The sequence below is a fragment of the Alligator mississippiensis genome, chromosome 7 (assembly GCF_030867095.1).
Source record: "Alligator mississippiensis isolate rAllMis1 chromosome 7, rAllMis1, whole genome shotgun sequence".
NCBI classification, from domain to species: Eukaryota; Metazoa; Chordata; order Crocodylia; family Alligatoridae; genus Alligator; species Alligator mississippiensis.
In genome coordinates this window covers 44,374,176-44,399,894 of record NC_081830.1, presented here as the reverse complement: position 1 = coordinate 44,399,894, position 25,719 = coordinate 44,374,176, and the positions used below count along the sequence as shown (strand labels likewise).

The 25,719-nt window shown below is 46.8% G+C and overlaps 1 protein-coding gene across 4 annotated transcripts in view; it reads left to right on the top strand.

Moving 5' to 3' along the window:
- ITM2C (integral membrane protein 2C) overlaps positions 1-25,719 on the top strand; it is an 88,729-nt gene that overhangs the window by 31,881 nt on the left and 31,129 nt on the right. The window contains exon 1 of one of the 4 annotated variants that reach the window (XM_059730920.1): positions 11,830-12,068. The exons of 1 other annotated variant lie outside the window; for it this stretch is intronic. In XM_059730920.1, the coding sequence (XP_059586903.1) occupies positions 11,967-12,068 (102 nt within the window). In that variant the 5' untranslated portion in view covers positions 11,830-11,966. 2 more of the 4 variants (XM_006274166.4, XM_019478716.2) reach the window with 2 other exon arrangements.

Sequence of the window (25,719 nt, the reverse complement as noted above, 5' to 3'; positions counted from 1 at the left end):
TAACAAAAGCAGGATACATGTCAGGAAGACACTGGTTGTCACTTATATTTTGTAGAAAACCTTAAAAATAAAGGAAAGCTATTAGGGGTTTTAGAACCTGAATTTAACCATTTTTCAAATTTTATAGGAAAACATCCAAATGGTAAACTAAGATTGATTTAAAAAAAAAAAAAAGACTTATACTGTACATGCAAATAACATGTCATGCCCCACCCACATCTGTTGTGTAGGCAACTGTTGCCTGTGCTCCTGCTACCTTCAAAAGCATTGGGAAATTGTTTCAGGGTCTGTGCATACTACCATTGATTTCGTCACAGATGATGAAGCAAACAAAGTGGAGCCAAGTTTACATTGACTGCATTTAGCAAACCAAAAAGAAAACTGATAGTGAAATATAGATTCTTAGATCTACTGGAGAGAGAGTTTTTCTCCAACTTCATGTTGGCAGGCATGGGCTTTTTCATGTGTTGTCCATCTCAAACAGTTTTAAACAATGTTATGAAATGACAGGTGTCATTACAGAATCAGCAGCAAAAAGACTAACTTGCTTTCTCCCCTCAACCTTCCAAGCCCGGGTCCTCCGTAATGAGGAGTGGACTGATTAGTTTTGGAAAACTGCATCCGCTGTAGCTGTTTTGTGTGCTGGAGGCTTGTCCCTTCAGCAACGTCACTGACGCATTTGATGAGTCCCATTTTCCATTTCTAGAAGGAAATAAGTGGTTATACTAAGGAGGGGAGCCAGGTTGGCTCCGTTCTTGGTGGGGTAAGTAGTAAAGCACCATTACTGGGTGCTGTTATGCTAACACAACGTTGTTTTATGCTACTTTCATTATACCCCTGTCTAGAGAAATCAATACACTTAATTCCCTCATGACTTCATTAATTAGCTGTAGAAACCTCATGTTTGTTTCTTTCCACAGTCCTAAAATATGAAAGCGTTATAACCTCCATCCCCTGGCTTGTCCTCTCCCATGGCTGAGGCTCCCAGATCTATAGTCATATTTGTGCCCTATGTGGAACAAACTGAAGGCTTTTAGATGGTAAGCACTACGGTTCGAAAATATCCATAATAATATCATGCATTTTTGTAAACGTCCACAGCAATCAAGTTGCAATCCATTCTGGGGTGATTAAGTACAATGGTACTCTTTGTATTTAATAACAACATGGAGGAATAATGAGGTCTTGCACATCTGTTTTCCAGTCTGGCTTAAAATAAATTGGAAATTGTGTGCATTTTCTCTTATTTATCAGAATTTTTTGTAGGATTTAGCTCTTTTTTTCTGTTCTAATCCCTCAGTTTTGAGTTTGACCTCTCCCACTTGTATGATGGAGGGAAGCTTCTGGAATGCTTCTTTTATATCATGCAGTGCTTCAGTGGTGTGCTATGTATCCAACAAAAACACTGCTACTTGACAAAGCAGACCCCATTTAGCTGAGCCCTGTTTCTATGATCACTCGGATTAGATGAACTCCTGCCACAAATATAAAAAAAAATCTGGCCACCATTAATGCAAAAAAAGAATGAATGTTTGTACAGGTACATGTACACAAATGGACATGGTTAATGTTAGCCTGGCTGCTGAGAGGAAGTGATAAAAGTTTGTTTTATGTTGCTCTTTATTTTTATGCTATTTTACATTTTGGATGTCTCTTTTGTTTGAACAGTTTGTATATGTGAACAGGAGATTGGTTCTGGAAGTCCAGATAGCAAGGCTCTACTATAATATGGAAGAGCTACATTATTGGCAGGGTCATAATTGTGCATTCAAACTTCCAAGTGTTTGTGATAAACAGAGTAGAAGAAGAGTTCAGCTGGGTTAAGATTATGGTGAGGAGGTGAAAAATTCTGAGCTCTTGTTCTGGTTCCATCCCTGGTTTGCTGTATGGCTTTGGGAAAGGCACTAGAGATACAATTCTGTAAAGTTGGTTATTGATTTTTGAGTGCCTACCTGAGATATCTTGGGCTTGATTTGAAACACCTCTGAAATTCAGGCCCATGCCTAAGCTCTAAAAATCAGGTTACTTTTGAAAACTATGGCCTTAAATCTTTTTGATTGGCTAAAACTAGAATAATGCTTTTACTGGTTATTTATCTACCATCACATGTAATGGTGTATGGATTAACTTCTTAATGTTTCACGCAGTGTACATTTTGTCAAAAGGTAGGTAAGTACCAAGTAGTTGTAGTAGAAGTGTTCATGTTTCAATCATCTCCAATGGGGATGGTGACAGAAGGGGGCAATCCTATTGCACATAAAAGGGGAGAAAAGGGCCAAGAAACCCGCTTGGCTGAGCAAGGAAATCCAGGAAAGCCTAGGAGTAAAAAGAGGCATACAGACTGTGGAAGAAGGGGGTAGACTAGGGAAGGACAGACAGGATAGATTAGGGCAATAGGTGACAGATAAGAGGGACAATGCTGAACTCTTCAATGAATTTTTTTGCTTCTGTATTCCTGAACATGGATCAAGACAAATCTCCCAATTGGACTATAGGCAGGCACAGGAGGGACGCCAAGCCACCAACACTTAGCGCCGACCTAGTGAAGGGACTCTTGGAGGGGTCGGATGTGTTCAAGACAGCAGGCCCAGATGATCTTCATTCAAGGGTGCTGAAGGAATTGGCTAATGTCATAGCAGAACGACTGGCACAACTGTTTGAGCACTTGTGATGCTCAGGTCAGGTCCCAGATGACCAGAAAAGGGCCAGTGTGATCCCTATTTTCAAGAAGGGGAGGAAGGAGGATCCAGGTAACTATAGGCCGGTTAGTCTCACCTCTACCCTTGGGAAAACCTTTGAACAAATTATTAAGGATTACATTTGTGGGAGTCCAGCAGGCAAAACAGTGCTAAAGGGCAACCAGAATGGGTCCACAGCAGGTAGATCCTGCCTGCTCTTGTTTCTTTTTATGACCAGGTCACAAAATGCTTAGATGTGTGAGTCAAGGTTGATGTCATTTACTTGCATTTTAAAAAGGCCTTTGACACTGTGTCTTACCCCATTCTCATAAATAAACTAAGCAGCTGTGAGATAGATAATGACATGGTCAGGTGGGTGACAAATTGGCTTAAGGGACACACCCAGAGGGGGGTGGTAGACGGGTCGGTATTGACCTGGAAAGATGTGGGCAGTGGGGTCCCCCAGGGTTCAGTCCTTGGACCAGTGCTGTTCAATGTCTTCATCAGTGACCTGGATGAGGGCATGGAGAACACTGTCCAAATTCGTGGACAACACCAAATTATGGGGCAAAGTAAATACATTAGTGGGCAGGGAATAGATTAAAGTGGATTTGGACAGGTTGGAAAAGTGGGCAGAGCAGAATAGGATGCAGTTTAACAAAGATAAGGTGCTGTACCTAGGGAGAAGAAATCTCCAACACACTTACAGACTGGGAGATGACTTCCTAAGCAGCACAGCAGCAGAAAGGGATCTCAGAGTCATAGTCGACTCCAAGATAAATGTGAGTTGTCAATGTGACAAAGTGATTAGTAAAGCTAACTGCACTCTATCATGCATTAGCAGGTGCATCATGAACAGATCTAGGGAGGTGATACTTCCCCTCTGTGCAGCATTGGTAAGGTCGCAGCTGAAATATTGCATTCAGTTTTGGGCACTGCACTTCAAGAGGAATGTGGAAAACCTTGAGAGGGTCCAGAGGAGGGCTACTCGGATGGTTAGGGGCCTGCAGGTAAGGCCCTAAAAGGAGAGACTGAGGGACCTGGATCTCTTCAGCCTGTGCAAGATAAGGCTGAGAGGGGATCTAGTGCCCGTCTACAAATTCATCAGTGGGGGACAGCAAGCAATAGGAGATGCTCTGTTTACCAGGGCACCCCTTGGAGTTACTAGAAACAACAGCCACAAACTGACAGAGAGCAGATTCAGGTTAGACATCAGGAAGAACTTCTTTACGATAAGGGTTACCAGAATCTGGAATGGTGGTACTCTCCCCTACCTTGGAGGTCTTTAAGAGGAAACTGGACAAGCACCTGGCAGGGGGTCAGACTTGATGATCTACTAAGGTCCCTTCTGACTCTAAACATCTATGAAATCTATGATTTATTTTGGACGTGAAAGTGAGCCCTTATTTTAAAATGGGTTAGTCCATGGTATAAGGTTTAAGCAGTGGGACTTGGAGTCTAATAATTAGACTTTTTAAAGAAAATTCTCATAAAAAGCTTATTATAACTATGCTTTAAAGAGACAGCGTCAGCTTGTCGCACTTTCATCTGTACATGCTATGCTACTATTGTTGCAAGGAACAGCCCACGCCACTGTATTTGAAAAGAAGAGAGCATTCTTTTATTATTTTTCTACTTCCTTTTCTTAGCATGCTTGCCAGCATTTGCTTTTCTTTTCTCCTTCTTTTGTATACAGCGGTCTTGAATGCATCCCTGTGCAGTTAGGTAATCTATCAATTTCTCTTGTTGTTTGTGCAAGCTTTTGTAGAGACTGCAAGTCCAAAGCTGGCCTCAGTCAGCAGGCCCTTTAAATCAGTTTTACTCTTATCTGGTTACAAATCTGACAGACAGCTAAAACTAAAATAAACCTGAGCACATCCAAGTGTCCCTTTGCTGGATCTCATTCCCCTTAGCTGTCTTTGCTGAGTGCTTTCTCCCACCTTGCTTCTTCTGCAGTCTACTGTCATTCTCTCTGCCAGGCAGAGACCAGTCACTCATCCCCGTCTTATCAGAGTCCTGCTGTGAAGGTTGAGGCAGATTACATCATATTGTCCTCCCCAAAGCTTGTCCTGATTAGCACTGCACTACACTGCAACATTTCTTGCCTCATGCCTTAAAGTAACAAGTAGTCTGGGGTTTCCACGGATACCTCTTGGTTCATCGAAAACTCTTTCTCTTTGACAGCATCTGCTTCTGTCATTCTGTACATCTAATCAATTGCAGAATTCTTGGAACAGGGCAACTGAGACCCTTAAGACTTTGTTATAAAGTCTCTCCCACAAATCTTGGAGGAATGCATCAAACTTTTACAAAAATTAGAGGTGAGAAACAAAGGAACAAATCCTAATGGCCACAACAGAACTTGTGATGGTGAAATGGGCAACTTTCATATTGACATTATTCAATTGGCACGGTCACACTTTAGAGAGCATAGGGTATGTGACAATGAGTTTGTTGATGGCTGCTGAATCTGGCGCACAAGTGACAGTCCTGCCCACAGGTAAGGCACACCCATGCATTAGCAATGCTCTGAATCTGAGCAGCAGATTCTTTCTTCGTCATCACAAAACTTGATCTAGTCTACCTCACAGCATCTCACTCCATCTGCAAGCTGACTCCACCAACCAGAGCAGCATTCTGCACTCCTTTCCCAATCATCTGCAGAGATTCCAAAGCATGCTAAGTCATCTTTGCAAGCATCCCAAAATCAGCACAGCAGTCTTCCTCTATTTCTAGACCCTTTACAAGCTTCACAGTACAGCATGTTATTTGGGATCCTGTGATCCAGCATTCGCTTGACATGACCATACCTGAGCCATACCAAAGCTGGGCTGCACCAGCAGGGAAAGCGGGGAGCTGGCCCAGTTCCATAGAGCCCCTGCTGGCTTGGACCCCTGTACTCTTGCCACCCTGCTCTGGGCCCCACCGGTGCTGCCCTGTGCTCCCACTGGCTCCCCACCCCCTCAATCCTGAGTGCACAGCCCCAATCCCCTGCTCGCTGGCAGGGAAGAAGCTGGTGCTGAGAGTGGGGAAAAGCAGCCCCTCACCCACCCCATGGCTGGTGCTCCCTCCTGCAGGCGCTGGCAGCCTCACACAGGTTGTAAGTGGCTGCAGCGTGGGGTGCTGGGCATGGGGCGAGTGAGGGGCTGCTTTTCCCCGTGCTCAGCACCAGCTTGTAACCCGGCCCTGCTACCAGCCTGGGCCCTGTGCTGGCTCTGGACTTGCCCCTTGGGACAGCGCGTGACAGCAGCAGCTGCAACCCCCAACTTGCTGCGCTGGGCAGCGTTGGCTGCTGCTGCCTGCCCGGAGCTTACTCGCTGGGCAGCACAGAGGCAGCAGTGGCAAACACTGCCTGGTGTGGCAAGCAGGATGGCCACAGCTGCTGTCGTCATGTGCAGCCCCAACGGGCGAGCCCGGAGCTGGTGTGGGGCCCAGGCTGGCAGTGGGGCCAGGTTTCAAGGTGGTGCTGAGCGTGGCGGGGGGAAGTGGCCCCGCCCGCCCTGTGCTGCAGCCACTCCCAGCCTGTGTGGGCCTGCCTTTGCCTGCTCAGGACAGCCCCGTACGGGCTGTGAGTGGTTGCAGTAGGGAAAGCTGGCCATGGGGCAGGGAAGGGCTGCTTTCCTTCGTTCCAGGAAGGAGCGGGAAGAAGCCTGGGGAAAAGTCGAACACGGAGTGGAGGCTGGGAAACCAGCCCCTCCCCCACCCTGCGGCCGGTGCTCCCTGCTGCAGCCGCTCGCAGCCCACACGGGGCTGTCTGGAGCAGGCAAAGGCAGCCCCACCCGGGCTGCGAGTGGCTGCAGCACGGGGTGGGTGAGGGGCTGCTTTCCCCCCAACCCCACGCTCAGCTTTTCCCCAGGCCACACTTTCCCAGGTTCCTTCCCTGCCTAGGGTTCTCCCCTGCCCTCCCCATCACCCCTTGCCTGCGGTTCTGGCGCTGGGCAGCCACATGGTCCCAGGCCAGAAGCCCCAGCTGGGGCTTCCGACTGAGGAGGCAGGGCCTGCAGGCCCTGCTGTTGCGGGAGCCCACCGGGCTTCCCCTGGGTCTTACTGCCCCTGGTCCCTGTCATTTTTTATAGGAACCAAGAGCAGAGAAATATTCATTTCCTAAATTTTTTAGGGGCCCTGCAGGCCAGATAGAATGGCCTCATGGGCCATATTTTGCCCACACCTGGTCAAAGATCTACATTGCTGGTAACAGTAGAGCCAAGGTAGAAAAAATAGTCAACAACATCCAGATGATCTAGGATGATATCTGGAACTGGTTCTGAAAAGCTTCGGTGCATGATAAGTCTTCCTCAAGCTTATTGCTAGCCCAAAGATTTTGCATGTGTTAGAGAACTTGGTAATGAGATGTTGTAGGGCATCAACACTGTGAGCCACAAGGCCAGCATCATCTGCAAACAACAGGTCCCTTATGATGATCTCCTTTTCCTTCATTTTAGCTCTGAGTCTTGCAATGTTAAACAGTCCTCCATTATGTCTAGTGCTGAGAGAGACCCTCTTGAACATCATGGAATATGTGTTGAAGCAGAAACAAGAAGTAAATGTTAAACAATGTGGGAGCCAGTACACAGCCTGCTTCACTCTGTTGTTGTTGAATAAGCCAGACTCTTGGTTTTCAGACACTATAGTTGCCTGCATACCATTGTGTAAGGATTTCACAAGGTTCAGCAGTATATGTGAGCAACCAAGCTTCTTTGGAACAGCATAAAGCCCTGACCAACTAACTGTGTCAAAGGCTTTTATTAAATCTATAAAAGTCATGTACAGTGGGATATGCTTGTCTTTGCACTTTTCCTGCAGTTGTCTTACAGAGAAGACCATATCTATGGTAGATACTTCCAGGTAGAAGCCACACTGGCTCTCAGGATAGATTCTCTCAGCTAATATTTGAAGTCTAGGTAAAAGAATATGTCTTAAGATTTTTCCTATCATGTTGAGAAGAGCTATACCTCTGTGGTTATTACAGTTGCTTCTGTCTCCTTTATTTTTATAGAGTTGGATGAAATGAGTGTCCTTGAAATCTTGCAGAATGGTTTCTTCCTTCTAACAGAGTGGCAGTACCTCATGCAATCTTTGCAGCCAGTCTGTTTGCACATTTGTAAATTTCAGCAGATAAACAGTCAGATCCTGAAGCTTTGTTATTGGGAATCTTTTTGATGCATTAAGTTCCTCTAGTGCAGGTTTGGCATCCAGTGAAGTCATAACTTCAAACCCAGACAATTTGTCTAGCACATATTGGTCTACTATAGACTCTCTTGAGTATATCATTCCATACTGCTCAATCCACTTCTCCAGTTGTTTCCCCTTATCAGTTATGATATTACCATCCAGGTCTTTCAGTGGAGCTGTCTTGTACTTCATCAGCCCAATGGCCTTTCTGATACCCTCATACAACCATCTACTGTCACCTGCATCATCCGCTTGTTGGATGCTGTCACAGTGACCCAGCCAAAATTCTTGAGCACACCTCCTGGCAGCTGTTTGAAAAGTCTTACAAGCTTCTCTTAGGTTGTTGAGCGAATGAGTAGTAGGAGTAGATTTGTAGATGATTCAGGCAGTTCTTTTTCTTTCAATGAGTGGCAGCAGTACCTCTGAATGGTCTACACACCAGTCAATGTTTTTCTTTGTACTTTTTCCAAAACTCTTGATTGTTGCATTGTACATACTTGTCTTCAGGATTTCCCATGCATCTGATGCAGTTTCATTCATTCTGGCTGATTTTGCTACTTCTTCATTGAAAAGCCATTTCTTGACAGGATCACTGATTCGGCACAAGTCAATACAAGGTTGTCTGGCAGCATGAGTGACTGCTGCCTCCTGAATCTGGGGGGGCACCTGCAGAAGCCACCAACAGTGGCGGCCCTGTCAGGGTGGGCATCAGCCCTACCAACAGCATCAGTGTCAGCTGTCGGGGGGGCACGTGCACCCCATACTAGTCGCCTATGTCTGGCAGGTTTATTGTGGTGGAACTTTTTAGCTTGAAATTTCACTTTGCAACAGACAAGGGAGTGCTCTGTGTCGCAGTCTGCACTTTAAAAGGATCCTGTATGCAGGATATCTTTCAAGTGTGTACATCTTGTCAGTACCAAGCCTAGCTGATGCCAGTGTTTGGATCTCGGATGTCTCCATGACATGCTTCATCTGATGTTAACAGCAAGGAAGGTCTTGTAAACGAAGAAGTAGCAAAATCAGCTGAATGAATGAACTGCATCAGATGCATGGTAAGTCCAGGAGACAAATATGTACAATGCAGCAATTGAGTTTTGAAAAAAGTACAAAGAAAAACGTTGACAGGCTTGTAGATCAACATTGATTGGTGTTGGTCAGCAATAAGCCTTGACTGGCACAGAGCTCAAGAACTCCGACCACTGTCGTTCATATGTCCAGCGCCTTGCCTTGTGTTGGTGCACAGAGCCAGACCCTGCGAGCTGCACAAGGCAGCTCAGGTCTGCAACCCCACAGTGGGCGGCTAGGAACGCGGTGCATGAGTGTTGCGTGGAGGAAGACCCTGGGAGCTGCACGAGGCAGCTCAGGTCTGCGACCCCTGGTGAGTGGCTAGGAACATGGTGCATGGCAGGTCCGGGAGCGGACCAGGAACTTGGGAGCCGCTTGAGGCAGCTCAGGTCCCTAACCCCTAGCACAAGGCCAGGCAGTGGTGCACAGCTGGTGCACATAATGGTCCAGGAGCGGGCCAAGACCTTGGGAGCTGCTTGAGGCAGCTCAGATCCTCCAACCCCCTGGCATGAGGCCAGGAACCCAGCACATGGGCCTGTGCCTGGAGCGTCTGGAAACGGACAGAGACCCCAGCGCCGCATAAGGCAGCACGGGTCTCCTACCCTGAACAAAAGGCAGAGCCCTCGGTGCATGTGATAGTGCACAGGGCCTTGAGTGGGACAGGTGGCCTGGAGAGCCCAGGACAACTGTGGGGCCTCACCCTGGAGTCATGAGTTACCAGGGAAGGGGATTCCCACAGGGGAGGAGGGATCTTCCCCCCCAGTTTGTGAGACTAGCCCCTAGAGAAAAAGTCTTGAAGGGGTGGGGCTCCCCGGGTTTTGGAAGATCCACAGCCGATATTCTGACTGGGGTAAGGAAGGCCAGAAGGGCACTGGGGATCTTTTCCCCTCCTGGTCACCAGGGCACAGCAACTGCTGCAAACAGCCTGGGCCTTGGTGCCCTTTAAAGTGTTCATTTCCACCTTCATGTGCCTTATATTATGTAAACAGCACCTCATCTTTTGTTCATTTAAGTACCTTAATTTGTTAGTTGATTTGTTGTTATAGAGCTGCTGTTGTATGACCCTAACCCTGGTTGGAACCTTCTCCTAACACTTACCTGTGTTTTAGCTGAACTTAGATATGTGGTATAAGGTCATATGGAATTTGCCTACAAGTTGATGTTCATATTACATACCTGTATATTGTATATAAATGTACATATGTTTATATTTATCTTTTACTAACTTGTACGTATTATAAATGTGTGTGAATATAGTTAAGTTTCAGACTGTCCTGGCCTGACTATAGGGACGAGGGAAACTACACAGCCTGTGGCTTCACCCACAACTGTACAGGCTGAAGCCTTATTAGTTTACGTGATTCGAAGCACACCTGATGATTCCTGACCATATGTGACATTGCTGGCCTTGTCCTCTGGGAATAATTCTTCAGTGCAGCAAAGAGGTAAGAGAACGGCCATCAGCACGCATGCAAATAGCCAGTCAGTCTCAGTCCCCACTACTCTGGCCTAACAATCCCTTCAATTGGAGAAGGAAGTACATACCTGAGTACACCTGGGCTACATAGATATTAGCAGGAATACCTGTTTAACTCACCTGTCTATGCCTCTATTTTAAGTCTCAATCCTGCAAAAAATCTTGTTAGACCTTCTGATGGGAATGCTGCAGTGGTGCTTGAAGAAAAGATGGCAGCTTTTATGCTTTGAAGCCTCAGCAGTTGCACGTGCTTTAATTTTACTGGTTTGACTTCACTGGGGCTACTAGCAATGAACAAGACTTCATTGGACTGGGCCATATTGCCAGCTTTCCTTGAAGTGACCACTGCATCATCCTCCATGAGATGTTTAACTTTGCTCCAATTTGAGCAGAGGGCTGTAGGCATGACGCTCCGAAGCTGCAAGCTGAGCAGTGCTGCTTTTAAGGCCTGTGTTCTAGAAAATAAATCCCTCAGGTTGGTGAAATTTGAAAAGTAAACACTGGGTCTGTATCCCTTTGTACGTATGCTGGGTTTTTAATTTGTAACCTGGAAAAGATAATCCTAGTCTTCAACACATGGTGCATGGCATTGGATAGATGGTAAACTTAACTACTCTAGAGAGAACAGACCCTCAACAGTTTAGCTGGATTGTAAAAGGGACTGGGTGAACTGCCGGAGGAAAGGCATTGGCAGCTATTGAGCAGGGGAGTCCGAGATGCCGCCTCTGAATGAGACCTCCTAGACATTGTGCTGGAGGTTGTAAGAGAGAAAAGTGGGGGGGAAAAACCCTGGTCTTACCCAGTTCACTCTTTTTTAACATCTAGGGTGTAACACTGGCCTATTTGGTGTGCTATAGGTCACGGGTTAGGGCCCATCATGGAAAACTATAAGCCTCCCTTAATAAGGGAGGTCACTGGGGACCCGCCAGCTGACTAAAACGAAAACAGGAATGGGAGGGAGGTCATAGATTAACAACAAGGGAGCTGGAAGGGGGACACCCGGCAGAGCACACCCGCCAGCGCCCCTGAAGGAGTGGGGGGAGCCCGCGGCCCCCACCCCAGGAGGACGGCCGCACGGCCAGGGGCAAGGTGGCCGGGAAGCCGGGGCCAGGCAGGGGGAGGCTGCTGGAGCCCACGGGGCGGGATGCAGGGTGCGAATTAGGGGGGCTGCGCCCCCCCCCCGTAACAGACGGAGCCTCCCTGTAAGATTTGAAAATCATAACCGGGGGAAGGGGGGCTCCTTGCCCTCGGTGGACCCTGTTAATCAATGAACGGTTTCACTGTTTTTCTCTGCAGACCCCCACAGGAGCCCACGCGGCGCCCCGCCCCGCCCCGCCCGCGCGGGAAGATGTAGCTGGAGGCGCTGAGCCCCGCCCCCCCGTGACGTCAGCAGGCAGCCGCGGGGTCCGGCTCGGCCCCCCCGGCGGTGACGGTCCCGGGGCGGGGGGAGGGGTATTAACCCTTGCCGCGCCGGGCGCCCGCCAGCCTTCCGGTGCGTGCGCGGCGACTCGGCGAGCTCCGGGCGCAGGCGGTGGCGGCGGTGCGGGCTGAGCCGAGCCGAGCCGAGCCGAGCCATGGTGAAGATCAGCTTCCAGCAGCCGGCGGCCGCGCTCAAGCCGGACAAGGCGGCGGCGGGCGATGGGGCCAACGCGGAGATCCTGCTGCCCCGGCGCGGGGTGAGTGCGGGCGGCCCCGGCCCGGCCCCGCAGAGGCTGGGGGGGTCCCTCTCAAGGACGCGACCCCCGGGCAGTGCCCCCGGCCCCTGGCGCTCCCCAGCCGAGCCGCCTCTTTGTGATGTCACTACAGCCCAGTGTGAGGTCAGCGCTCCCCTGGCAGCAGCCGGTGATGCCATAGGCGGGTGATGGGCTGGAGGGAAGCGGGAGCGTTTCCACGTGCTCAGAGGCATCACAGGGCAGCTTTTAAAATGAGTGGGATCTCGACCCCCCGAGCTAGACCCGACCCGAGTCCAGGGGCTGCTGTCTGGTGCTGGGCGTGACCTGAGCCCCAAACCTGCGGGTGCTGGTTTCTGCCCTGGTGTGGGATGCACCTCCTGTTGCTTGACTCTGCCTGGCTTGGGCAACCGAAATGGGAGATGAGACCAGTCCGTGTGGATGCTGTCTGGTATTGTGTCTTGGCAGGCGCCTGGGTGGGATGACAAGGGGTTGGTTGTTCCTGGGTGATGTTGATCAAAGTTAAAATGTCCCTAGAGAGAGGTTCCCCCTGGGTGAGGGAGGGAGAAATGCAAAACCAGTGAAGCAGGAGTCTCCCTGAGTTGAGAGAAAAGGCAGAAGAAGTGGTGATGAAGTGTAAGGAGGAGCAGGGAACAGTTCTGGCCAGATAGGAACTGGCAGTCTCAACTTGGATTTACTTTGCTGGCTTTGACTTGCATTAGGTGATGGATGAGCCAGAAGGGAATGGCAGGCCAGGCACGTGGTGGTTGGGATCCTGCCAGGTGAAGAGGTGAACAAAGGCATTGTTTCCTGTGCTGGATGTGAGATCCTGGAGGGGAGTTGCAGTGTGTGCTGTGTCCTAACCGAGGAAGGCTGGAGTAGTGGGGACTGGGACTGACAGTGCCTATTTGCATGCATGCTGATGGCCGTTCTCTTACCTCTTTGCTGCACTGAAGAATTATTCCCAGAGGACAAGGCCAGCAATGTCACATATGGTCAGGAATCATCAGGTGTGCCTCAAATCAAGTAAACTAGTAAGGCCTCAGCCTCAAAGTTGTTTTCTGTTGGTGAACAAGGAAGCATTGGGGGAAGGCACTGTCTCCAAACAAAACAACCTGCTAGTTTGGTGGTTCTCAGCCTTTTTAAACCTAAGACCATAGGTGCTGACTCTGTGGGTGCTCTGGGGCTCAAGCATCCACCAAAAAAAATTAGCAGGTGCTCGGCACCCATGGAGTCACTTGAAGATGGACCCCCCCCAAGCACACTTTACCCTAAGCAGCACCACGTGACTTCAAACTGGCTCTGCAGCATCTGTAAAGATCTGGCGCTTCAACGGGCCTTTTGGCACTTTTTGTTAAAGCTGAGTCAGTCAGCTATTAGATAAAAGTGCCAGAAAAGCCCCCCTAGAACGCCTGATCTTTACCGATTCTGCCGGGCCAGGTAGAAGTAACGCGCCGCCTCTTCTGGGCAGTTGTGGGGCTTGTGCCAAGTCAAGAATAAAGTGCCAGGGTTTTTCTTGTTTGGTTTTTTTGTTTTTTTAAACACCTGCAAGCACCCACCAGCAAAAAAAAGTCTATGCCTATGCCTAAAAAACCATTCAGATCATGCCAGCTCTTAGCTTTTACTCATTTCTTGACTACAGAAAAGTGATAGACCGATTCGTCTGTTGTAAAGAACTTGGAAAAACCACAACAGGTCAAAATGGTTTTGACGCTATGGATTTCTAGTTGAAATCCCTGGGTTTATTGTGTGAAGCACGTGCAGGTGTTTACACACCTAGTATCGCACACCTACAGTTCTGGCCATCCTTTGAGAATCACTGATGTAGTTAAAAGGCATCCAAACAGATGGTGGGTTTTAAACAGTATTTCACATTTCTTCTTCCTTCCCTGAAAGCATATGCAAATAAAATAAATTAATTATTATAGCCTAGCACCCTGCTGGGGTGAGGGAAACCATTTTGTATCAATGATCTCACTACGGGGACTGTATTCCAGCAGTGCTTCCCTCTGGGAAGTACCCGTCAGAAAGGGAGTCTGGAATTCTCCGTTCATTGGTCACATTTTATAGGAGCTTCCATTCAGGGACACAGGACTGGAAGGGATCTCTAAGGTTGCTGAGTTGAGCCTGCAACTTTTGAAGCAACTACATTATATAAAGGGCTAATAAATGATAGCTATTTCAATAGATCATTGCTCCATTTTTATAATCCAACAGATCAATAGGTTTCTTACACATAATTATCCATAACAGCACTTCCTTATGTGCTTATAATTATCTATAAAACATATTACTAGTACATGAAACATACTTATGACATCTATTAATCAGCCCTTTATAATCTATTTATAAATGGAACCTTAATATAAAGCAAGGCCAGTTATGGGGTCTCTGTGATTTCTAGATCCTACCTTCTCAGTTTAGAAATAGGAGTGGATTATTTCCCCTCTTAATTTCCAACCCTGAAAACTCAACTTGGAATCTGAAAACTGACTTGGGCCTTTCTGGCTCATGTATAAGAAATAAGGATTTTTGCATAGTTAATTTTAGTGACAACAGCAATGGTGGTACATGAGCCAAAATTGGACAATTTCCTTCCTTGCTAGTCAGGGATAATAGGAGCTAAAAAGTAATCCAAGCTCATTTTGGTTAGTAGTGCTGACAATCCCAAGTATGACTCAGGCACCCCAAGACATGCAAGGTTATGCTAAATATCATGAGATTTTAAGTAATAATAAAAGTTGTTTCTTTTCCTTTATTTTCTGGTCCCTGAGCACTTGAATCATATTTTCAAGGTTATTTTTCCCTACACCCTTCAGCCTCTCCTGCTGAGATTCCCCTGTGATCTCTTGATTCCAACAGGGGGGCGCTCTTTTAGAAAACCAAAATCTCCACACAGCTGGTGTTAAAACTGTGCATTGGCAATAGTGCATCAGTAAAGTATGCAGAAATGACATAGGAATGAGAAGCTGCATTTTTTCTGTTGTAGAACAGCATGCTTTGAGAACAGACACTCTTTTTTAATGATCTTCTATATTGAATGTTATTGAACTGAAGGGGCAGTATATTTTTATCTAACAAATGGATGTAAAGGAGCACAACTTTTCCTTACTCAGTGGGTTTGACCCTTGGGTGCCTGGATTTTCTTGGCATAATTTTTGTTGCTGCCAGCGGTTTGCACCTCTAGATGCCTAGCAATGAAATGGTGTTGCTGACGCACAGGTGAGGTGCTGTGTATTCTTTTTCCTTTTGATCCCAGAATTTCAAGCCCCAGTGGGAGAAGATATAATTGGAAAGTTGTTCGGTTTGGATGTTATCAGCCGACGGATATTGGCAGAGGCGTTAGTATGTGCAGAGATTCAGCAGGCAGAAAGGCAGATGCTGGGGCTGCTAATGCCTCAAATGAAGTCAGTAGACGGGGACTTTGACAGCAAACCTAAATGTGATGTAGTTTCGCACTTCCCTGCTGTACAGTGTACATGATCTGTCTGAATTGGAAGGGAGATGCAATTCAAACTCAGTCAGAAAATCTACTTCACTATGAGGCCATCACAGTATTTTAAGGTTCTTTAATAAAAAACATCTTGTTGTCATTAACGGCAGCCTCACTGAATCTAACATCTTTGCTGGGTTTGCATGGAATCATCTTTGAGGTTATGTAGTCAGCTAAATGACTTGTTCTGAAACTATATATCAAGGCACAAAATTGAATTCAGTGGATTTTAATTGAATGAGAAGATTTGAATGTTGAAGTGGAAATAAGCAACTACATAAGCAGATAGTTTCAAATACATTGGTGAATATCCTCACTGCCTGGTATTCTTCTGTGTGTGACACACCTATGAAGATAACAGATCCAGACTGTTAGTGGCCTTTGCCCATTGTCACACTCTTCCTGTTTTAAATTATCCACATTGGGAGGGAAAAGATGCTATATTTTCTCACATACAATGCTCACTAGATTAAGATGCACCTCTTGTTTTTGAAGGGTAGAATGAAGGAAAAAAAATCTTTCCTTGTAGTAAGTGGGTACATCTACACGTGTCCCTATGGCACCTTTGTTATTGCGCCATCATTGAGTACTTTCCCAGGGCTCAGGAGTGCAGGAAACCCCCGTACTCTGGGGATCACAGCTGCAGTGATCCCTAGGGCTCAGGAATATGAGAAATCCCTGGACCCTGGGGATTGTGGCTTCTGTGATCCTTACGGCTCCAGGGTGCAGGAAACCCCGAGGGCCAGAGGATTGCAGCAATCCCTCCAGCTAAGGGGTGCATAGGGAATGTAGGGCTTCCAGTTGCAGGAGCTTACTGGTGCAGGGGGAACCCAGCGTCGGGCAGTCCCCCTGCACTGGCAATAAGGTGCAGTGGGATCTAATGCACGATCTCACAATTGTGCTTTCTGCCATGGCAGGAGGCATGCTTGTGTGACTCATGCGTTAGATCCTATTGCATCTTTACCTGTGTGTGCATAGGGGGCCTAAATGGCAGAAACTGCTGTTACCATATTTTCTTCTTTATATTGTACACCTCAATTTCTAGCAGCTGTTTTTTTTTTGGGAAAAAGTGAATGTTGTGTGCAAGAACACATGATCACTGGACTATAGGAATGGTACATGTTCCAATATAGGGGGATACCTTACTTTACCTCCCAACTTCCACTATACATATTTGTAAGAGGTGGGGGAAGAAGGCCCTCATTTCCCTCCCTTATCTTGCTCTTTTGCACTAATAATGATCAGCATTTTTGTTGTTCCCAATCAAGCTTTGTAGTTATATTCCCTACTCTAAGGAGCATGAAGCAAAATGCCACTTGCATCAAATGGTTTAAGATAGATGGAATGTGATGCTGGGTATCAAGCAGAAGAGCAGCATTCCTCTCAGTTTGCCTCTGGTAAGACTGCATCAGGAAGGCTGTGTGCAGTCATGGGCTTTTCATTTCCCAGGAAGGAGTGATAAAATAAGCAAGGGGCTTGAAGGGTTGATGTAAGCCAAAAGGTTGAAGGCCATTATGTACAATTTAAAATGATCAAGTTATCCCGGTTTTCTCTGTTTAAAAATTACAAATTCTCTGATAAAAATCACAAGTTCTCTGATTAAAAACCTCCAATTCTGTGATTAAAATGAAACACCACTCATTTTATATGTATATGTATATGTTATCAATTAAACACAGTGTTTTATTGATATATTTACAATTTTAAAGCAATTTGGAAGCCTACCAGCACCTCAATCACTACCATAAAATTAAATTCTAAGTACCTATACGTTTTGGCTTTGGTTTTGGGTTTTTTATCATGGAAAATCAGAGCTTCCCTGCCTCCTTTGCTCACTAGGATGCAGGTCCAGACCCCTCACTCCCTACCTGCAGCCCCTTGGGCCCTGCTGGTACCCATCACTTCCCACTTGCAGTCCCCCCACTCCCTCCAGCCCTGCCAGAGGGGGCCCCCAGCTGCCAGGAGTATGGGGCCAAGGACCTGGCTGCCCGCAGGAGTCAGCAGCAGCTGCTGCGACAGAGCAGAATGTGGAGCCCATCTCCCCCGGGCGGCACGGCTCCCCCTGGGGCTTCTGTGACCTCTGTGGGACCTAGTGCAGCCGGGCAGAACGGGGTCAGGTGAGGAAGCTCATTGCTGCCCCTGGGAACTTCGTGGCACCCTAGCAAGGCGTCCCCTGTCCACTCAGCAGCAGTGAGGGTCAGAACTTCATGCTGTCACCCCGCTGCTGTTGGGCAGGCAGGGGGCACCTCACCAGGGCTGTGTGGGGCTTGCAGTGGCAAGGAATTTCCCTGCTTTGCCCTACCACACTGGGTCCCATCCACTGGGCTGTAGTGGCCCCTGGGGGAGGGCAGCAGGGTGGGGAGACCCTAGCATGTAGTGGGCAGGCTGCATCCGCCCCCACCCCATGCATAGATCTGGGGGGCATGTTCTCCCCGGGAGTGCACACAGCATCAGAGAGCCACCCCCTGACCCCAGATGAGCTGTCTGTGGCTCTGTCCTGCTCCTTGCTGGGGCTGTGCATTCTGGCCCCAAGCCCCATGTACCATCCGGCTGGGCAGCAGCCACAGCCCTGCCCAACTCCGTTCTTCCCTCCCTATGGTGGCCTCAATCCCCGCTCTCCCCCATACCAGACTTACATGCGGGAACTGCTCTCCAGGCTGCCTGGTGGCCATGTGCATGTGTGAGCGCACACATGTGCATTGCGCCTCCTGCCTGACTGCCCTTCTCCTGCTTCCCCCAGCCCCTTGCAGGCTGGAACACTGCCAGCCTGAAGAGAGATCTTTGCAAAAATGGAAAATCCTCGTGTTTCTCAGCTAAAATGAAAAATCCAGATTTTTCTCAGTTAAAAGGGAAAATTTCTTTTTTTTTCCTGTTTTCCCGTGGGAAACAGAAAACCCTGATCCCTAATAATGATTAAGTCTGGGAGACATCCATCTGCAACTTTCAAATCTTTGTAAACACAAAGCAGGCAGTAGAAATGCTTAGCGTAGACTAATGTAGCAGGGAGCATAGTAAGGGGCGCACAGCTGGAAGCAAAGGACTGAAATTAAGCAAGGGGAAATATTTGAATGTTAGCAGTTCTTCCTGATACCGGAACAGGCCAGTGTGCTACCATGCTGGATGGCTTGGGGAACTATCCAGCACTGGAAAGACTAACCACCTTACCACTGTCTTGTTATAGCCAAAGAGATGTTTGGCTTAATGGCAGCAGGATTGGGGCCCCCACAATTTAGTTGGTTTTCATGCCTTTCATCTTGCACCAGATCCCAGACCCATTGAAGTCGAGGGGGATCTTTCTTTCATCCTTCGTCTTTCGCTGAAGGCCTGAATCTGCACACACGCTCTTTCTTTCACTCTCACTTTCTCTGTGCAGCCTCTTTGTAGGCTGCACGTCAGATGGACTCTCCTGCTGTGATACTGTGTTTTTCTCCATGCGGAGTTGCTGGCACCCAGGAACCCAGTTGATTGTAACTGCACTGAAAGAATAGGTTCTGGCTTTTGAAACAATGGGGAATGCTTACAGTGAGCATGAATTGCCTGGCTAGTTAAGAGTTAGCTGGTTGGGAGAGCAGGGTAGATCCTGAATTCCCGTCCTGGAGGCATCGTGGAAATATGTTCTGTGCATACTGGTTTTTTTTATCCCCCACAAAAATAACTCTCCTTTCCAGTGACTGCTATCCTCAGACTTCCCTAATCAAAAGCAAGTGGTCTGTACCATGGCATGACAAGCATTTTTTCCTGTTGTGGGCACTGAATTTGTGGGTGCAACCCACCTAAGGGCTTATCCAAAAGAGAGAGCACCATGCTGTGAAAGTCACTTGAGTTTTGGGAGCAGTCAAGCTGCTAGATCTGATCTAGTTTCTGCTCTGTTCCAGCTCTCCGGTGTTCCCTGCAGTATGGTTGGATGTAGCCCAGTCCTAAAATCAGCCTGATACTGCATGTCTCAGCCAGCTGGGTTTGCTAGTGTGATACAGTGCACAGGGGTACCATTATCTCAGGGAAATGAGATTTTTACCACACCGTGCTTTTGCCCAATCATGATTGTTTCCTTGTGATCTCCCTTGAATGTTGGGGCAGGAGTGTTACTTAATGAGTCATTCGATTCATCCCATCCTTCTTTCCATTCCCCCTGTCACTACTGCAGCTTCAGTACAAGTAGTTTCAACCCTTTTGGCTTAAGTCTTCAATGAAGACCAAGAAGGTCACTTCCAGTTGCTTTGGCAAACATAGTTGTAGATGAAGCGAGGCACTGTGAGATGGGTGAAGGATAATAACTTACATGGCTACATAGCAATAGAGCACTCTTCACCTACTTACTGATTGGGACCAAGTCAGAACTAGGGCTTGAACAGTGCGTGGCCAAAGTCATTGTGCCACTGGGTCCCAGCCTTAGTGCATCCATAGTTAAGCTCTTTAGGTGACAAAGACCATGCGGCATTTGTTTGAATGTGCTCATCAGAATTTGCTTCTGAAGGTGTCAGTATTTCCACCATGTTTAATTAAATTAGATCTTAATTTAAAGATGACTTTTGGTTCCCCCCCACCCCCAAGTCTCATGTATCCAGCAAGGCTGAAACAACTTTCAGTTCATTTTGACAATTGTACATTGGTCATTAGCTTGGAATCTTACCTTTAAAAATGACTTGTCACCTCCAAGTATCTGCTCTCCACTATCCATTTCTTGGGGTGGAGGAATGAATCGGGGAGATTCTTACTATTTCCCAAACAACAGCTCCCTCAGAATCCGGAGAGCCTCTGGCATCAATAATTAGGATTTACGCATTAGTACTTGACATTCTTCTTGAAGATGTTAAAGGATAAGCCTAAAACTGCAGGAAAAGGTGGAGGGAAAACAACTATTTCTATAGAAATGTTAAGTAATATTGAATCCTGGGAAGTTCTTTGAGCAATTGAGATGTAGATTGACATGTCATAGATTTTCTGAGCCTTTGAATCTCGATTTCTTAAAAGTGAGCGCTCTCAAAAGCAGGGTTCCAGGTTGATACAGATTTATAAGTGTTTTGTAACATGAAGAACAATCTGTTGCTTATCTCCTCTTGACACTTCAGCTTTCCCTTATGAACACTGTCAAGACACATACTGCAGCAAAGAATGGAGGTGCAGTTAAGCATCTCTAAAGGGTTGTCATTTTAATAAGAGTGAAACAAATGTGGTATGAGGTAGAAAGCTTATCTATGGCAGCATTATTACTGTAGTATCTAGAAGTCCTTTTCAGGAATCAGGGCCCCTATTGTGCTATGTGCTTTGCAAGCAGAATGAAAATATAATCCGTGCTCCAAAGGACTTATGATTAAATGATGTAACAAACTAGTGTCACCCATGTAAAAATGTGATTTTTTTTTTCTTTTAAAAAAGACTTTGCTTTGCAGAAATAGCTAAGCTTCCTATCAGTCTATTGGAAAGTTATATTCATAAGCACCATTTTACAAAATAGTCTTTGTTGGTATGAAATGGAGTGCTCTGATAAGCCCATAGTACAAAGCATAATTAAAATATCACAGTATTTGTTGTTGAAACCAGTGTTTCTCATGTATATTCTCTTTTTTTTTTATCCTTACAATAATTACATTGATTATCACAATGTATTATTATAGTTGGAATAAGTGAGGGACAGAAATGCTTATTAGCTTCTAAGTACTTATATGGCTCCCTTCACTGAAGAGCTGGAAAACCTCCCAAATATTTAGAAATAACAACAGTCTCTCTTCCTTCTTAGCTTGTAGGCAAAATAGCTTGAAAATTTTAGTAGTTTTGTTGTGGTACGTGGGAGCATTAGACATGCATTTTTTTGTTTGGAAGTACTTTTTGTGCGAAGGCAGGGTGAAAGAAATGAGTTATTTCTGAACTTAGTGGTGTTAGTGGTTATTTTGATCTTATCTGGACATGAATTCCCTCCATAGTATAAGTCTATTTCCCATGACATTTTTGTCTCTTGTGCTCATAAGCCAGCCCTAGTGGTTAACATCTTTGCCATGTCAGGTGGTCCACATCTGGGTTGTGTTTGTCTATATCTGCTGTGGGGAGATGTCATCTCAAAAGGAACACTTGGGTATCGGGTTGGAAATGATGAATTGGATGGATGATCCAGTGGTGATGAATGATGAATTGGAAGGAGACAATGAATTGGACTCTGCTCAATACTTTCTAAACATAAGTCAAATCAAGTCTTTGCTTTTCAATCTTTTGAAGATAGATGGTAGTTGACTGTCACCTCTCCATTTCATCTGGAAGCCATAAAATGGGCATGCTGGTGTCATGTCTTCATTTCCTTATTTATATTAAGTATTGTTCTGTGTTCTAGACAAATAAGCAAATGTAATATTTACTTATCTATGACAGTTCCATACTAACCTTATGCCTTCTATGGGACAAATGTATTTTGATTGCTAAAATGCATTGTTGTTCCCAAGAGGAAAGTTCTTGTGCTTCAGAAATATCCTTCCTGGACCTTCATATAGAGGTATATTTTCCTCTTGTGCATTTTTTTTTTTTATAGTCTGGGGTTTTGTACTACCTGTCTCTTTGTATGTGTGAGGTGACAGCTGAGGGAAAATGCCTTTTCATGTGGGACTGGTGTGTTCTTCTCATCTGAGACACTCTAGGTCACCAAACATTATTGCAATTCCTTTTTAAATCTGTCTGACTTTACTTCCCATGCTATCAAGATTGGTGGTGTATCATCAATCATCTGCCTGACTGCAAAGCAGTGTTTAATAACACTGCTGAGAGGATTGAATCTATCGTATCAGGTTTTTATTTTTTCATCTAAAAAGTTTCTGTGTGTGGTAACGTTTTTTTTCTAGTGCAAAGCTTACTTTGTCAAGATTTTCAGATACTGTTTCAGTCACCAATACTTACACAGAGGGTTATTAAAAGGATCATAGCCATGTTTTTTTAAAGAAAGCAGTAGTTTTTGCTGCCCAGCTGAAGGTAACTTAAAGGATACTGATTTTTGGAAACTGCTGTAGTTAGAAAATCTGGCTTCTTTTTAAGATATCTCAAGTTAAGCACTTGAAAACTTAGATGTCCAAAGTCACTAACCGCTTTTGGAAATCTCAGCAGCCTTTTTATACAGGCTCAAAAGCAGTTTAAAGTGTAAGTTTATTTGGACCTGAAATATGTATTAACAATAATTGGAGATCTTGTGGGGAGCAGGGGAGAGGAAGAATTCACAGCTTTACTGATGTAACAAAGTAAATACTCTATATGGGCAAGTCCAGATGAGTGCACATGTTTCCCTGGGGACAAAGAGCAGAGGAATTATTGTTCCTTGTGCATGCGTGCTCTGGAGCACAGCAAGTTACCCTGGGTGGGGTAGGGGAGGCTGGGGCCAACACTTGAGTTGGCTGCAGCAACCTTACCTAGAGTCCTGGGGGCCTTCTGGGACTGCAGGAGTGGTGATTTGGGCATGCAGAGCCTGGCCAGCAGTCATGTGCGGTGCTGCAGATTGGTCTACAGCAGGGGTGTCCAACTTTTTTGAATGTGGAGCCGGACCATGAACTTTTTATCACCTAGTGGGCCAGTGAGCCATATTCAAAGACCTCACAGGAAGAAGTATCACATCAGGAACTGATGTCACGTGACCTTTGACACCAATGAAGTTGCAGGAAGTGAAAATGAAATGTGGTTTAAAATCCAAAATAGAAACAATGTAAAAGCAACAATGAAATAATACCAAACACTTGACTAAAATAAACACTTTCGCTTCTACTCACTTCTCAATGAATGAAAGCAGCATAATGAAAGTCGACAGATCAAATGTGGAAAAGATATCAGCCAGAGTGGAAACTAATCAAAGCAACAAAATATGGGCATTTTTAAAAATAATCTTCAAGAAGATTTACTTTTATTGAATTAATAACTTGTTAGTAACACATCTTTAACAAGTTGAGCCCCCAATCCTGCACAAAGAGAAACAGAAGCAAACACAATCCAAACACTGGACAGTATTTTTACAAAGATTTTTACCAGCTCCAAATTTACATTGGAGCCCAGATCATTCATGCTCTATTCTTGAGCAAATTGTTCAGTCTTAAACGAGCATACAGCACGGCTCAGCCACAGCTTTCTCCCCCTGGTGTGGCCTGGCCAGCCCATCCTGTTCCCTATCAAGTGGTGGCTTTCCCACATGCTGCTGCACTGTCCCCCTACCTGCTCCAGCTGGTTCCAAAAGGCAGGAGGCTCCACTGTGGCTTCTACTGGCCAGTGCAGACCCAGCCAGGCTCCTCCTGTCCCCAGCAGCGTGTGGGAAGCCAGCTTCAGCTGCATGCTGCCCTGGATGGGGTGGCCCCAGCCGGGTTGGCACTGGCCAGGAAAAGCAACACGCAGCTGAAGCTGGCTTCCCATGTGCTGCTGGGGACAGGAGGAGGCCAGCCAGGTTGGCACTGGCCAGCAGAAGCGGCAGTGGAGCCGTGTGCTGTTCGGGACTGACCGGTGCAGGCAGGGGGAAAATGCAGCTGAGCCCCTGCCGCTCTGGCCAGGCTCGTCCTGTCCTGTCCCGAGCAGCACGTGGCTCTGCCACTGCTTCCGCTGGCCAGTGCAGACCCGGCCAGGCTCCTCCCATCCCCAGCAGCATGTGGGAAGCCAGCTTCAGCTGCATGCCACTTTTTCTGGCTGGTGTTGACCTGGCTGGGTCCGTCCCATCCAGAGCAGCATGCGGCTGAAGCCAGCTTCCCACGAGCTGCTGGGGATGGGAGGAGCCTGGCCGGGTCTGCACCGGCCAGCAGAAGCGGCGGCAGAGCCGTGTGCCGCTCAGGACGGGACGAGCCCGGCCGGAGCGGCAGGGGCTCAGCTGCATTTTCCCCCTGCTTGCACCAGTCAGTCCCAAGCGGCACATGGCTCCACTGCTGCTTCTGCTGGCTGGTGCCAACCTGGCCAGCCTCCTCCCATCCCCAGCAGCACGTGGGAATCCGGCTTCAGCTGCGTGCTGCTCCAGATGGGACAGACCCACCTGGGTCAGCACCAGGCAGCAGAGGTGGCGGTGGAGCCGTGTGCCACTTGGGACTGACTGGCGCAGGTAGGGAGAAAGTGCAGCTGAGCCCCTGCTGCTTTGGCTGGGGTCATCCTGTCCCGAGCGGCACATGGCTACTCCTCTTCCCACACGCACTGCATTGGCAACGTCAAGCTGATGCAGTGCACGTGGGGAACCTTGTCCCTTCCCCAGCCCTTCAGCAGCCATTAGGAAGCTGCTGAGGGGCTGGGGGAGGGACAGGGAGTAAATGAAAGTAAACGGTGTTTACTTTCGTTTCCCATCGCAGCACCTTGGACCTCAGAAAATACCTTGGCGGGCCGCATGTTGGACAAGCCTGGTCTACAGCATTGCAAACCACATGTGCGTGCTTATCTGGATGTGCCCAGTATGTTTCTTTACCCAAGGACTCAAAAAACCCTTGCATAAGTTGAGACGAAATGATGTGAAGCCTTTTGATGGTAGAGGAGTTTTTCATCTGTGTTGCCTGTGTCCAAACATATTTTGTTTGCTGATCCCTTTCTTTTGTGAAATTAATTTGTTCATAACAAGTCAATACATACTGTACAGATATGCAAGAGTGAGGCTGCAGTGATTAAGAAATCTTGCTGTTGCTCCAGCCTTGCTCTGGATTTGTGCTGCAGGTTGATCCAGCTGTACATAGGTTATCTGGCTGTCCAGAGTAAAGAGTCAAAGGCAACTTCAGCTGATGCTAGCCATGTTGCTCCCGTTTGCTATTGGCTACAGAGATGGATGTGCTTTAACTGCGTGATGCCTGATGAAAAACAAAAAAAAAAGTATTTGGTATTCTGTGAAATCTCTGTATAAATTATATATTGTCCTATTTGTATTTGCAAGATGTTTACCAAGCTGTTTGAATTGTAAGACTCCAGGCATCATAATCTGTTTGTGATTTTTATCTTGTTATTTTGACACTGAATATTTATATTTTCTTGGCTGAAATGTGTTGGATAATTCCACATTTTAAGGCTAAAATCCACCTCCCCACCACTACCACAAACCCGAGTGCCTAAAATTAGGCAACTATATTCATCTGTAGGCATTTAAGTCACCTAGCCCTGAACATCCACCCCTGATCCACACCAGCTCTCCTTTCTGATCACTTACCTATGTGTGGGCCTTTTGGCTAGGAACAGAAGTTACACATAAACCAG